Here is a 12,382-nt window from a genome sequence, read left to right as displayed (position 1 = left end):
CAACACTGAAATTTTTAACAAAGAGAATTCACATTAAAAGATAACTGCTTTAAAAAAAAAAAAGATAACTGCTTAGAATGAGTGCTTGTGTTTGGGAAAGTGCTATTATCTTGATAGCCCACAGGAAAACTGACTGCAGTAATAAGATGAATGGTGATTAGGGCAAGGAGCATCAAGTGGGAAACGCTATCTAAAATCCCAAAGGGCAGTACATAGCTAGAGGTAAGAGCATCTCTTTCTAGGAGGCAGCTCCATTATTTCACGTAGGCAGTTCAAAGCATGTAGAAAAGCAAAACAATTTAAAAACCTTGTAAATTTGGCCACTATCCTACTTACATTATCATAAATCCCCAAGAGCTTTTGAGAACGTAGCTTCTGTCTCCCCACCCCACTGATTCTTCAAAATAGTTTTCATCTTAAATGTACGTGTATTTAAAATGCAATGCTACACCCCAGCACAGGGGCATTTTTTTTTAATGTTTGCGTTGCTGGGCTTAGCTGTGGTTCCTATGAAATTCACGCTATTAAGTGGGATGTTATACGTTGGGCAACATAAACACGCATTTCCTACTTCCGTGGATACACATTTCCCTGAAAGCAATGCACCTGGGGACGCAGCCCTGTGCCCCAGACTCTGAGGCTTTACTTTAAACTCTAAGGAGTTACGACCTGCACTCACAGCAGAACCACATGGTCACTTCAACAAGAAAGATTATCTGGCCCCAGGCGCCACTCTTCAGCCCACAGCATCTCCAGAAGGGGCAGAGGAGAGCGCTAGTGAGAAGAGGCGACGAGGAGCGACTGACAACAGAGCTGACACTTCCCCACTCCTCAGAAAGCCATTTCCAGCAAGGGGAACTTGGGAGACGCAGAGGGTGTCCGCGGTCCCACCAGCGACCGACCTCAGAGCGGGGCCCCGCGCACCCATTCACGGAGGACATGGCGCGGCCACCTGACCCGTCCTCCGGGGCGAGAGCAGTGCCCGCTCCGCCCGCCCGCGACCCCGAGTGCGGACCCGGCTCCCGACCGCCGCACACAGTGTAAACACTCGGCGCCCGCCGCCTCCCCGCCTGGGGTGGGATGGGGCGGGCGGCGCGCAACGCTCGCGCGGACCCCCATTTTTGCGCCTCTCGTCAGGCTCAGGCTCGAGAGGAAAGGCGAGGAGGGCCAAGGGGAGGGAAGACGCGGCAGCGATCTGCGGAGAGGGCCGGCAGCGTGCGCGCGAGTGCGCGGCGGGGAGGGCTGCCCGGGCGTCCGCCGCTTCCGCCCGCGCCCGCTTACCTGCCGGGGTCGCTCCGAAGACTCGCACCACCGGCACCTTCTTGACAGGGGCCTGGGTGAGGGGGGATTGGCAGATATCCAGCCCCTGCAGCGGGCTGGCCATGTAGTAGTCGGCAGTCACTATCCTCACTGAAAACATGTTCGCCGCCGCCACTACCTCCTCTTCACTAGAGACCTGGCACCGGCAGCAGCAGCGGCGGCTCCTTCCGCAGCGGCGGCCCCACAGCCGCGGTGGCGGCGGCGCCCCCTCCTCTCCGCGGCTCGGCCCCCTCCCCTCACACTCAGACACGGCGAGCAGCGGCGGCGGGCGGGGCGGTGTGGGCACTGCTGCCGCCGCCTCCTCAGGAGCACCCGGCGAGGGGCGACAGGAGAGAAGCTCTCGCGCTTTCGTCGGTGCTGGTGCTGCTACTGCTGCTGCCGCCACTGCCGCCGCCGCCGCCGGGAATCACACGGGCTCCTCCGTCCCAGGCTGCAGCTCTTGTTGCCATGATGATGATGTCACGGACGCAACCACTGGGGGAGGGAAGAAGGGGGGTTGTGTGTGCGGCGAACAGAGGGCTGTGAGTAGCTGGGGGAGGGGAAGCGGCGGGAAAGGGAGGGAACCGGGCGGGCGCCCCAGCGGGACATCCAGGCGGGGGCCGAGTAGGTGTTTTCTACCCCGCCCCCGGGCACGCAGTGAGGGCGGAGGCTGCCGGAAAGCTCGGCCAGCGCCGGGCGCGGGGGATCGATGACTCGGCCGGTGGGCACGGCCACCTGGGTGAGGGGCAGCGGAGGGAGGGGGCGGCGGAGCGCCGATGTCATGGATGGGCTCGGAGGGCCTGGCGGGAGGGGGGCGCCAGTGTTCAGGGCCGTTTTGGTGGCTAGGCGGGATTGGCCGGAGCCCCGGTGATCGCGCTCGCCTCGCCGACCGCCATTTCACATCCTGCAGAGAAGGCGGGGGCAGCCGCGGAAACGGCTTTTTACAAGGTAAGAAAACCCGCCCGCAGGGAGGCGAGGCGCAGCTCTCGTGCCGCCGCAGCCTCGCGGGAGGGCGGGCGGCGGACGCAGCCGGCCCTTTTCAGGTAACGCTGCGGCCTCGCGCGTGGCCCAGGGGCGGTGCGAGGGGCGGGGGCGCGCGAGCGCGGGCTTCGGCCTATAAAAGAGCCGCCCCGCCGTTTGTTCCCCTACGTGCGGCGCGATCCGGCGCGCCCCCTTTTCCGCGGCTGTTGCGCAGTGCGTGCGCCCGGCTGCTTAATGAGTTTTATTCACTCTCAGCTCTGCTTAGGTTTGCCAGGGCTTGGCAGATGCAGTGCACAGGAATTTCCCACCGCGGTGTCTTTCTCCCGCCCCTTTCCTCCCCTCTCGCCCTAGTATGTCCTTCCTTGGTTTCCTCCTAGGGCCCACAGGCTGTGTCCCGGGCGCGCTCCTGGACATGTAAGGACTTGTCAGTTCCCAGTGACCTCCCTCCTCCCCTTCCTCCCCTCCCTTCCCCGCGGAACGTAGGATTAAGAGCCTTTTGGCGAAATTTTCGGCCGAAGAAAAAGGCCCAAGAAAGTCACCACGTCAGATGTGGACTTCCAGTGTTATTCATTAACAGTTTGTGTAAGGGTTTACTATCCTAAGGCATAAAAGCAAAAGAGGGTGGGGAAAGACCGTTAGACAAAACAACTTTATCCAAAAGCGGGGGTGGGGGAGGGGGGAATAGGGGTGCAGTTGTGAAACGGAGAGCAAAAAAAGGGTAGTAACAGATGCAGCTGGCTTGGCCATTATATTGGAACCGTTGGGTTTTTGTCTCACTTGGTCACTAATATTGGGCATGACCTTAGACAAATAATTTGGTTTCTTCGGGCCTCAGTTTCCTCATCCGTGCAACGAGAGTTTCACTTGAAAATCCATTAGGGTTTCTTCCCATCAAAAAGATTGAAGCAGTAGAAGGCAGAAACCGTGGTTTCAAGTTTGAAATATGCCACAGAATTAGGACTTTTGACAGTCATTTTCAGTCTACTCAAATTAGAGATCATTCTTTCACACGTGTATTATACAGGTGTTATTTTAATGGTTAGTAGGTTGCCGTATATTTGAAGTGGTGTGAGAGATCCTCATTTGGAACCATTGTGGTTCTTAAAGTAGGAAAATCAAAAGGCCTAGAGGGACAGATCACTCACTGGTCAGCTGTCTATAAATCCCATAACATGCAATGCTAATAAGAGTTTATGTTCCTAGGGATCCGAGACTGATTACCACAGCAAATTAGCCTGCAGTTTTCAACCTGAGAGCATGATTGTAAACATAGGTGGCAAGATTTCTACTAATATACAGGACCTTACCTAATATTTTAAGAGGCAAAATCTAAGCTGATTTTAGTTTTAGAAAGCTATAGAAGTGACTTAAAAATAGGACTACCATACTAAATGCGTTTTCTGGTAAAATATTTTGTACAAGCTGAATATCAGATGCACAGTACCAGTGATTCTCACAGTATTTCATGGCACTAGTGTGTTCTTTAAAATTTAATATTTTGGCACTTACTAAATTACATTTTTTGGGGATGGGGCCTGGACCACCCACCTCTGTCGTGATTCTTAAGTAATATAAAATCGAGAATCCCTGTACTATATTATAATCAAGTACATCCATAATATTTAAATTATATTATTCCTAACTAGAAAAAGGTAAAAGTATGAGATTCACAGATGAGCTATTTCTAGAAAAGGGTTTCTTTCCTCCTACCTCTTGAATCAACTCATTTACTTTAAAAAAAAAAGGCAGTTGCAACCATCATTCAAATCCTTCTAGAACTCCAAGGAAAGAATGTTCACTCTTGAAGAAAAACATTTGCAGCATGAAATTAGGATATTGTGTCCATTGCATGTAATCAAATTTAAGTTAATGCTCAAACTGAAAACCTGACAATACTCCCCTAATTAATCATTATCAAATGTGTTTTATAATTATATTCTCCTGAGGTAAGAAAGAGCTCTGGAGTTTTGAGTCAGAGAATGAAAAATTAAACCATCAGTTACTAGGTAAATGAGTTTGGAAAGGTAACTGTATTTTGGGGGGTTTCTTTTCTCATCTATGAAATGGATAGTAATTCCTGTTTTAACTTTTCAGGGATATTGTAAGGCTTAATCAAATGAGATAATGTATGTGAAAGTATCATAATAAACTTTGACATCCAGAAATTTAACTCATCTGAAAACAGTAAAATCATTTGGAATTGTTATCTACATACAATATGAGAAATGCCAAAATTGAACTCTATACTTAACAAACTTAAAGCATCTCTTTTTGTTATTGTTGTTAATGTTGAGTGACTATTTGCCAGGTGATTTGAGATACAGCGAGAAACAAAACAGACATGGTTCCTGCCCTGAGAGAGTTAATAGTCCAGCATCATAGAAGTATATTTCAGTCATATCAAGTGACATTTTATCATCCCTTCTAGTTCACTAACCTATACTCACCATGTCATGCCTTTAGTAAAAGCCTGCTCAGCGTTCTGTACCAATACTGTTCAATGTCTGTTAGCAATTTATAATCTAGAACAGAAGGCAATGGATACCATAATTTTTTGGCAGATATTATAAGATGGGTTATTCAACATTTATCCAACCCCCCTTCTAGCTTGCTTCTCTGTACTTTAGAAGCTAGAAAATTTAAAAATACTAGAGTACTGGAATGGATGCGTGGTGTGCTGGTAAATCATTAACAATGGCTGGAGGAGGGGAAAGACCCTGATTTGTAGCATTGACCCATTTTCATGGTGTGAATACTCCCAAGCTACCAAAGGGACTTCACTGAATGGGGAGTTAGTTGGAGAAGATGCTAACAATTATATGTTGGCTTCAGCGTTTCACTACATGTAACCTAGTTTCCAGCAATCAGATGCACCCATTCAAGACATAGATCTGCCTCAGTTGCACTCAGGGAGATGGGATTTTCTGGCAGACACCGTGGTGGAGGTATGGTTCTTCCGGGTAGCTGGGGAGGAGTTCTGGCATCCATTTTGAGAGCCATAGGTGCTGACTGGCAAGTGGTGCTAGGATGGCTTTCTGCTAGAATAGCGGATGTGATGTGGGATGAAGTGTTCTTCCCGGTTTGGTTTTTCCTGGATGTTGTTTCTAGCCGTGTATTATCCAAGCCTGGTTCTCTGGTCCTCTCAGAGATCTATGAGCTAAATACTATCCTTTAATCCCTTTCTGCTTAAACTAGCTCAGTCACAGTCAGCTACACAATTTGTTGAGCCCAGAGCAAAATGAAAAATGAAAGGCCCCTGTTCAAAAAGCAGGAAAAAAGTGCCATTATATGTACTAAAATACAAAGCCTTTTCTTTCTTCCGTCGTCTCTCCCTCAACTTGTCATGCTGTTTTTTAATTTGCTTTTTAATGTCATTCTAAGAAAAATTAGAATTTCAATTATTAGAATGAATTTTACCATTTGTCTTTATATTGTGCAGTGCCATTTATAAATGCAAATATAAGAGCATTTAACTCATATATGGAATCACCAAAATGACACAATTCATATTTCGTAGCTTGTACATGCCACGAGGATGTATTTTGTGCTTATCAGAACAGTGTAGATGCAGCACAAAACTAACTCAGCTGTTTTTCTTTCCCTTCTTGATATGCATACATCCTACCAACCTGAGTAAGGAAGGACTGAACAGAAAGGAACTATGGGTTACCCTGCCTTTCCCCTTCCTTCTGTGTCATCATTTTCAGTGTAAATGGTCATACAGGGAAGTAACACACACAAGTAAGGCTACGATAGAGTTCTTTGGTCACTTGTATATCTTAGGATGCCATTACCTTCTTTCTGCAGCTGAAGCAAGTTCTGGTTGAAATGGAAAGCATAGCCTCTTGGAACTGTCAGCGCCTCCACTAAATCAGTCATAGATATAACATGTTTGCCTTGTAATCACTTTGTAACTCCCTGAGTTCCTGTACGCTTAGGTTCACCAGCATCCTGTGCTTGTGAGGCATTATGCAGACTGTATGCAAACTGGGTAGTAAGCAAGAAGACAAACAGATTGCCTCCTCTGCTTGCAGGTATGATCCATTGTACCACTTCTTTTATAAAACAGACATTCAAACATAAAAGTATTAAGATTTTCAGAATGGTAACTGCAGAGCATTAAAGCAAGCAGTGGGCCCTGTATGACTGCACAGTTTGCATGCCCATGAAATTGACCCTGAGCTCAGTGTTTCTCAAGGGGGCTTCTCCTGATATTTTGGATGAAACAATTCTTTATTGTGCAGGATATTTAACATCCCTGGCCCCTGGGCACTACATGCCACTGTGATAAAAATGCCCTCATACATTTCTAAGTGCCCCCCAAAGAGGAGTTACTTCTCTCTACTGAACTCCTGTAGTGGACTCCACTGTCTGCAGCTAGGAACCATGATCATTGCAGATCCTGGAAAGGTCATGTGCAGTTTTTGCTATGGATTCTCAAGCAAAGCAAAATACAGAGTTGAGTTAAAAAGATTTCAAAATTCTCATACCTGGGAGAGCAGAATTATGGTGACCTTTTTTCCATTGTCAGAAAAATAATACCACCTACCTTGGTGATGAAACAAACATTTGGGATGAAAGTTTAAAGGGGATCAGTGGGTTTTAGGTGTCACATGCATATAAATGGTAGTTGATCTTTTCTAAGGGAAATTTTTACCCAATCCTTCATACAGTGTCTGGCCTCTATGAAACCATGATGGTAAAGAAACTCATTTCCTCCCAGAAGGGATTTGGAAGACCTAATTAAGTATGGCAAACTCTGGAGGCAATTGCCATCAGCTCTCCTCACTCTCAAAAGACTTCATGCAGGTTTCCCCCAATTTATTCATAGCAGCTGTCTGGGTATAAGGTAGACACATAAATATGTACTGCCTGAATGATAAAATATTTTTTGACTAAAAGAATGGGGTTTTATGTCTCTTTTTAAAAGAAACTAAAGGAAAGTCAAATTAATCATTGTGGTGAGAGCTGAATTTCCCTCTGTTCTTATCTTTTTAACCAATTAATCTACTCAGTTACAGGGAGAAGCAAAACTTTGAAAAAACAACTCTCAACTCTTCCACTTCCATAAATTAGCAGTAAGTTTTAAGGGAGAGACCATTGAGCCTATAAATTAAAGATGATGTTTGAGAAACAAAAAAGAAGCTTTCAGAATAAAGTAATATTAGAATTGATGATTGAGCTTTCCAGGACCCTCATTTAAATTACATGTCCAGAACTGATATTGGGGCATTTCTGATGGATCATGACGAGGCAGGAAGAAACCAAACACACATGGAGGAAGATTAGATTAAGTTCTCAGTTTAAATAATCAAGATTCAAAATCTCAGAAGCAGTGTGTCTGTAGAGCAGCATATCTCAGGCTGGTTTTCCCTGGCCCCAGAGTCCCCACTGCACTTACATATTCACAGCCTAAATCACATTCCAGGAAAACATCCACTAATAATTTTTGTTATTGACAGTGAACTCTCCTGGGTTTTGATCCTAATTTTACATCCCCATTCCAGGGACCAGGAAAGACTATTTACTGTCAGATGTGTAGGTTACAGACCAACACTTATATTTCCTTATTTTCTCAATAAAATGTATTTTTCCAATCTTAAAGGTTTGAAATACATAGGAAAGAAATTATGGAAAACCATAAAGAAAATATAGGACACTCAATCCCACCCAAAGGCAGTCATGATTAACATTTTGGTCCTTTTTTTCCTAGAAAACTTTTCTATAAATATATTACACAGTGGAAGTAATCCCCTGGTATTTTTCACTCTACATTGTAGCAGATTAGAATTTTTCTATAAATTAGAATTTTTCTATAAATTATTCTAATGGATACATAATATGCTGTGCCGTGGACATACAACAGTTTTCCATTTTCCTACTGTTGACCAATAACAGAATGTTTCAAATTTTACACTGTTATAAATATCCCATCGATTAGCTCCATTTTGGATCCTACTCTTAACTTTGAAGGAACTTACTTTATTGTTCATTATTTAACAAGAATATCAGTTTCCAGTACATGCCATGTTCTTTCTCTCCAAAGAAGAGAGAATTGTATGTGATATTCTTTCTGCCTGGTTTGCTCTTCCTCTATCCACCTCTTTTTGCACAGTTAGTTCATTCTTTAAATTTCAGGTTGGGACTTTCCTGGTGGTCCAGTGGTAAAGAATCCGCCTTCCAATGCAGGGAACGTGGGTTTGATCCCTGGTTGGGGAACGAAGATCCTACATGCCTCAGGGAAACTAAGCCCATGCACCACAACTACTGAACCCACGCACCTCAACTAGAGAGACTGTGTGCTGCAAACTACAGAGCCCATGCTCTCTGGAGCCCGGGTGCCACAACTAGAGAGAAGCCTGTGTGCCGCAGCAGAAAGATCCCGCATGCCGCAATGAAGAAAGATCCCGCATGCCACAAAGGCCCGATGCAGCCAAAAATAAAATAATTAATTAATTAATTAATATTTTTTAAAAAGAGAGATCTTTTTAAAATAAATAAATAAATAAATTTCAGGTCAAAGGTCACTTCCTCAGGGAAGCCTTTCCAAGCTATATATTTGATTATGGTTCTCTGTTACACACTCTAATTGTACTATGTTTCTTTTTTTCCAGAGCACTTACCTGTGGTTGCAATAATCCATTCATTTGTGTTTTATTTGATTAATTTCTCTACCTGCCTTGGACTAGAATACTGCAATCATTATCTGAATAAGCAGTGATTATAATGCTGTTATAAACACAGGCCAGTTAACGTGATCTCATTCATATCACTGACAAGATGGGTTAAAGCTTGAGGCTGAAATACAATTAGTCCAAAAATACTTATGTACCAGGTATTATGCTAGGTGCTGGGAATATAGAAGTGAGAATGACAGGCATGATTTCAGCCTTCATGCTAATAGTCTAGTGCAGGGTTTGGCAAACATTTCCTGTGAAGGGACAGATAAATTTTAGGCTTATCAGGCCATATGGTCTCTCTCACAACTACTCAACTTTGCCATTGAAACACAAAAGCAATCATCAACAATACATATAGGAAAGAGTGTCTGGGTTCCAATAAAACGTTATTTAAAAAACAGGCGGGGGGACTGGGTTTGATCCATGGACTATTGTTTACTGACCCCTGGTCTAGTGGACAAGACAGCCATTAAACAGATCATTTGAGATGACAAATACTTCAAAAGAAAAGGACAGGGTGACATAAAGTCACATGGCAGAGCTGTCCAACTTCGTCTAGAGAGAAGAATAAAGACTTTCTTGAAGAATATGACTTTAAGCTAATATTTAAAGAGGAAGAGGAGTTACCCGGATAAAAGTAAGGGCAACAGGCTTGATGAAGATCTAAAGCATGGAAAGAGCGAGAATAGAAATAAATTCATTCTTAAACTTGGCGATTGATACGGAGAGGGAGATGAAATTGTGTAAGGATAGAGTACAGAGTGAAAAGGCAAACTAAGAGTGTTGAAAAAATTTCAGAACCTAGTACTTCCCTAGAGGAAGAGATGCCAGCAGGAAAGACTCAGAAGGAATGATCGGTGAGGTGTAGCAGTAGCAGGACATTTAAGACCTTCCATCTTGTGACCTAAATGGGAAGGAAATCCAAAAAAGAGGGGATATATGTATATGTACAGCTGATTCACTTTTGCTGTGCAGTAGAAACTAACACAACATTGTAAAGCAACTATACTCCAATAAAAATTTAAAAATAAATAAAAGGTGAATAGTTTGTATAAAAAGAAAAGACCTTCCATTTTGTGTGTTGGATATGTAAGTTGGGAGATACCAGCCTAAAGGCTGGGAACCTCTGAGAACTGGTACACGTTCTGAAGGACTAGATAGATAGATAGATAGATATAAAAGAATAGACCTGAGGACTGACAAAGTGTGAATGGTAGGGTAGAAAATGAAGAGGTAGTGAAGGAATCAGAAATAATAGATAGGAACACATCACTGGTATATAGTAGGTGCTCAATAATGTTTTGATAAGTGAATGGAAGGATAACAGTATAATTTAAAATCAAAGCACCCAAGAGGGAAAGGGTTTCAGTAACAGGTTGACCTATAGTTTCACATGCTTAAAAGAGCTATTGCTCAAGGCTAGTTTCCTTGACTGTCTGAGAAAGGTTGCGGGTAAGGACTCAGTTACTTTTGATGCCCTAGTGCAGTATAAGCCTGACCTCTAATTCCTTCCTCTAAGGAAAGCTGACCTGGCTCTTTTCTTCCCTGAAGATTTCAATGAGTAGGAATAGGGACCTTCCTGTGTCAGTACATGTTCAAACTAAAAATATAAAATTAGAATAGGAGCAAGATTTTTCATAGATTGCAATGACACAAGGTCAACTGTTTTCTCTTGGTCATTTATATTAAACATGTATTTTATTACTTAATTCTAAACATTTTGTATTGCTGTTTTAACTTTTTATTAACTTCTTGTTGATATCTATAAAGTCCTGTGTCAGATGCTGTGGGTGATTCAAAAAAATGTAAGACATAGCTCTGGGCTAAAGTATTATGTAACTGACAAGTAAATTGTAAGTTTCTTGACATTAGGAATCATATTTGGCATTTCCTATTTTTCCTTGCACAGTATCAGACTTACAGTTGGCACTGCAGAAATAATTTTCCCCTGCCCTCTGCCTTGCACCATTTGGTGACCAAATGGTATCCATAATATAGCCACTTCTGTATGACTTGGACAAAACATGATGCTTTCTGAAGAAGACAATATTCTGAAGGCATCAGTAACAGTAATTTTAGCTTGTTGAAGGTTGGGGTTCTTTGTGTAAAGGTCAGCCTGTCAGTAAATAGCATGCCACCCTGTTCTTTCAAGATTATAAGAAACCTTTGTATGTGTGTTTTTATACCTAAAGAAGAAAAAAAAAAAAAAAAGGGTAGTGGGAAACTGTACCCAGTGGTCTCACCAGATGTTTTCAAACCAGAACTAGGGCAATTGAGTTGTAATTTGTTTTTAAAACATTTATTTTCAGAAATTTTTGAGAGTAGGGAGCTGAGATTTTTCTTGCCTGAATTAGCAGGTAAGTTCATTTTCCATTCGACTTTAGCAGAGAAGACCTCTCCTTAAGATGAAAATGTGAAGCAGAGGTTCTTGCCAAATCTAAAAAGTAGAGCAAAGATTAGTCTTAAGAAAACTCATAGATAAGGGGGAAGGATACCTTTTTAGAATACACAGTCCCCTGTACTAAGCATATCCAGAGCCTTTGAAGACTTAATTTACTAATGACTGTGACACGTGGCTTACGTCTTCCTCTTTACCTGCATTCCTCCCGTTATCCTGAGTGAATTCATCACTCAAGTAGACAGCTCACCCAGCACCAGCCTCAAAGTTCCTTGATGTGATCTTCAGCCACTCGCTTGTATTGCCACATCCTGGATTTGTCATACACCCAATCTGTTTCACCTCTAACCTCATAAATGCAGGCTTGACTTTGACTAGCTGCAGACAGTGGAGTCCACTACAGGAGTTCAGTAGAGAGAAGTAACTCCTCTTTGGGGGGCACTTAGAAATGTATGAGGGCATTTTTATCACAGTGGCATGTAGTGCCCAGGGGCCAGGGATGTTAAATATCCTGCACAATAAAGAATTGTTTCATCCTAGCTCTGTCACTCAGTTACTCCCAGTACAGCCATTCTCAGTTCCCTGACATCTCATTTCCAGTCCTCTTCCTCACTCTGCTGCAGCCTCTCACCCTTCTCAGGTTTCTCTGACTTGGGACCCCCAGTCCATAGACTTCTCTTCTTTCTCCCTATCAGCCCTCTCCTGCCTTCACTTCTTTCATCTCCTGCTGCGCTCTATTTTAAACTACCACTCTCTTGCCAGGAACCACATCTCCTTTGCCCTGTTACCCTGACATCACTTACCTGACAAAACAACAGCTCTAACTGGGTGTCTGCTCCCAGATTGCTGAGTGCACCCAGACAGAAAAAATAACTGCTATGCAGATTGGCATTTAACACTAAATTCAGGACCACCAACCTCGGCTAGATTATTCTTTATCTATACTGTTGGGAAGAGAAGGTTATACTTATAATGTATTAGTCTCTACCATCTGAACCTCATACTTCATAAGCCAAGGTATAGT

At 43.7% G+C, this 12,382-nt stretch overlaps 2 protein-coding genes and 1 pseudogene across 10 annotated transcripts in view; 1 reads left to right on the top strand and 2 right to left on the bottom strand.

Annotated features, from left to right (window-relative positions):
• The window catches only part of REV3L (REV3 like, DNA directed polymerase zeta catalytic subunit), a 188,900-nt gene extending 187,480 nt beyond the window's left edge, over nucleotides 1-1,420 (bottom strand). For both annotated transcript variants that reach the window (XM_057527858.1, XM_057527859.1), the window contains exon 1: nucleotides 1,282-1,420. In XM_057527858.1, the coding sequence (XP_057383841.1) occupies nucleotides 1,282-1,420 (139 nt within the window). The remainder of the gene's footprint in view (nucleotides 1-1,281) is intronic.
• On the top strand, nucleotides 1,419-10,826 carry LOC130704742 (paired mesoderm homeobox protein 2B-like). Of its 8 annotated transcripts, none has more exons than XR_009005188.1 (4): nucleotides 1,918-2,247; nucleotides 6,219-6,314; nucleotides 7,296-7,358; nucleotides 8,419-10,826. XR_009005188.1 is itself a non-coding variant. In XM_057527861.1 (3 exons), the coding sequence occupies exons 1-2, from the start codon at nucleotides 1,419-1,421 to the stop codon at nucleotides 7,317-7,319; spliced, it is 447 nt and encodes a 148-aa protein (XP_057383844.1). In that variant the 3' UTR covers nucleotides 7,320-7,358; nucleotides 8,419-10,826. The 8 variants fall into 8 exon arrangements, 1 of the variants encoding a protein (XP_057383844.1); XR_009005191.1 differs by lacking the exon at nucleotides 1,918-2,247 and adding an exon at nucleotides 2,259-2,342; XM_057527861.1 differs by lacking the exons at nucleotides 1,918-2,247; nucleotides 6,219-6,314 and adding an exon at nucleotides 1,419-1,841.
• Nucleotides 10,827-10,877: 51 nt separating this feature from the next.
• LOC103001447 (uncharacterized) lies at nucleotides 10,878-11,682 on the bottom strand (annotated as a pseudogene).
• Between the last annotated feature and the right edge of the window lie 700 nt (nucleotides 11,683-12,382).

Source organism: Balaenoptera acutorostrata, chromosome 14 (assembly GCF_949987535.1).
Source record: "Balaenoptera acutorostrata chromosome 14, mBalAcu1.1, whole genome shotgun sequence".
Taxonomy (NCBI): Eukaryota; Metazoa; Chordata; class Mammalia; order Artiodactyla; family Balaenopteridae; genus Balaenoptera; species Balaenoptera acutorostrata.
Note: the sequence above shows the minus strand (reverse complement) of the source record. Positions and strands in the feature narration are given on the sequence as shown.

Bases quoted from the DNA above. Each gene is read 5' to 3' on its own strand.
- LOC130704742 (XM_057527861.1), top strand. From the start codon at position 1,419: ATGTTCGCCGCCGCCACTACCTCCTCTTCACTAGAGACCTGGCACCGG. The intron at 1,842-7,295 runs GTGAGTAGCTGG...TAATCTACTCAG, and splicing joins TGTGCGGCGAACAGAGGGCT to TTACAGGGAGAAGCAAAACT.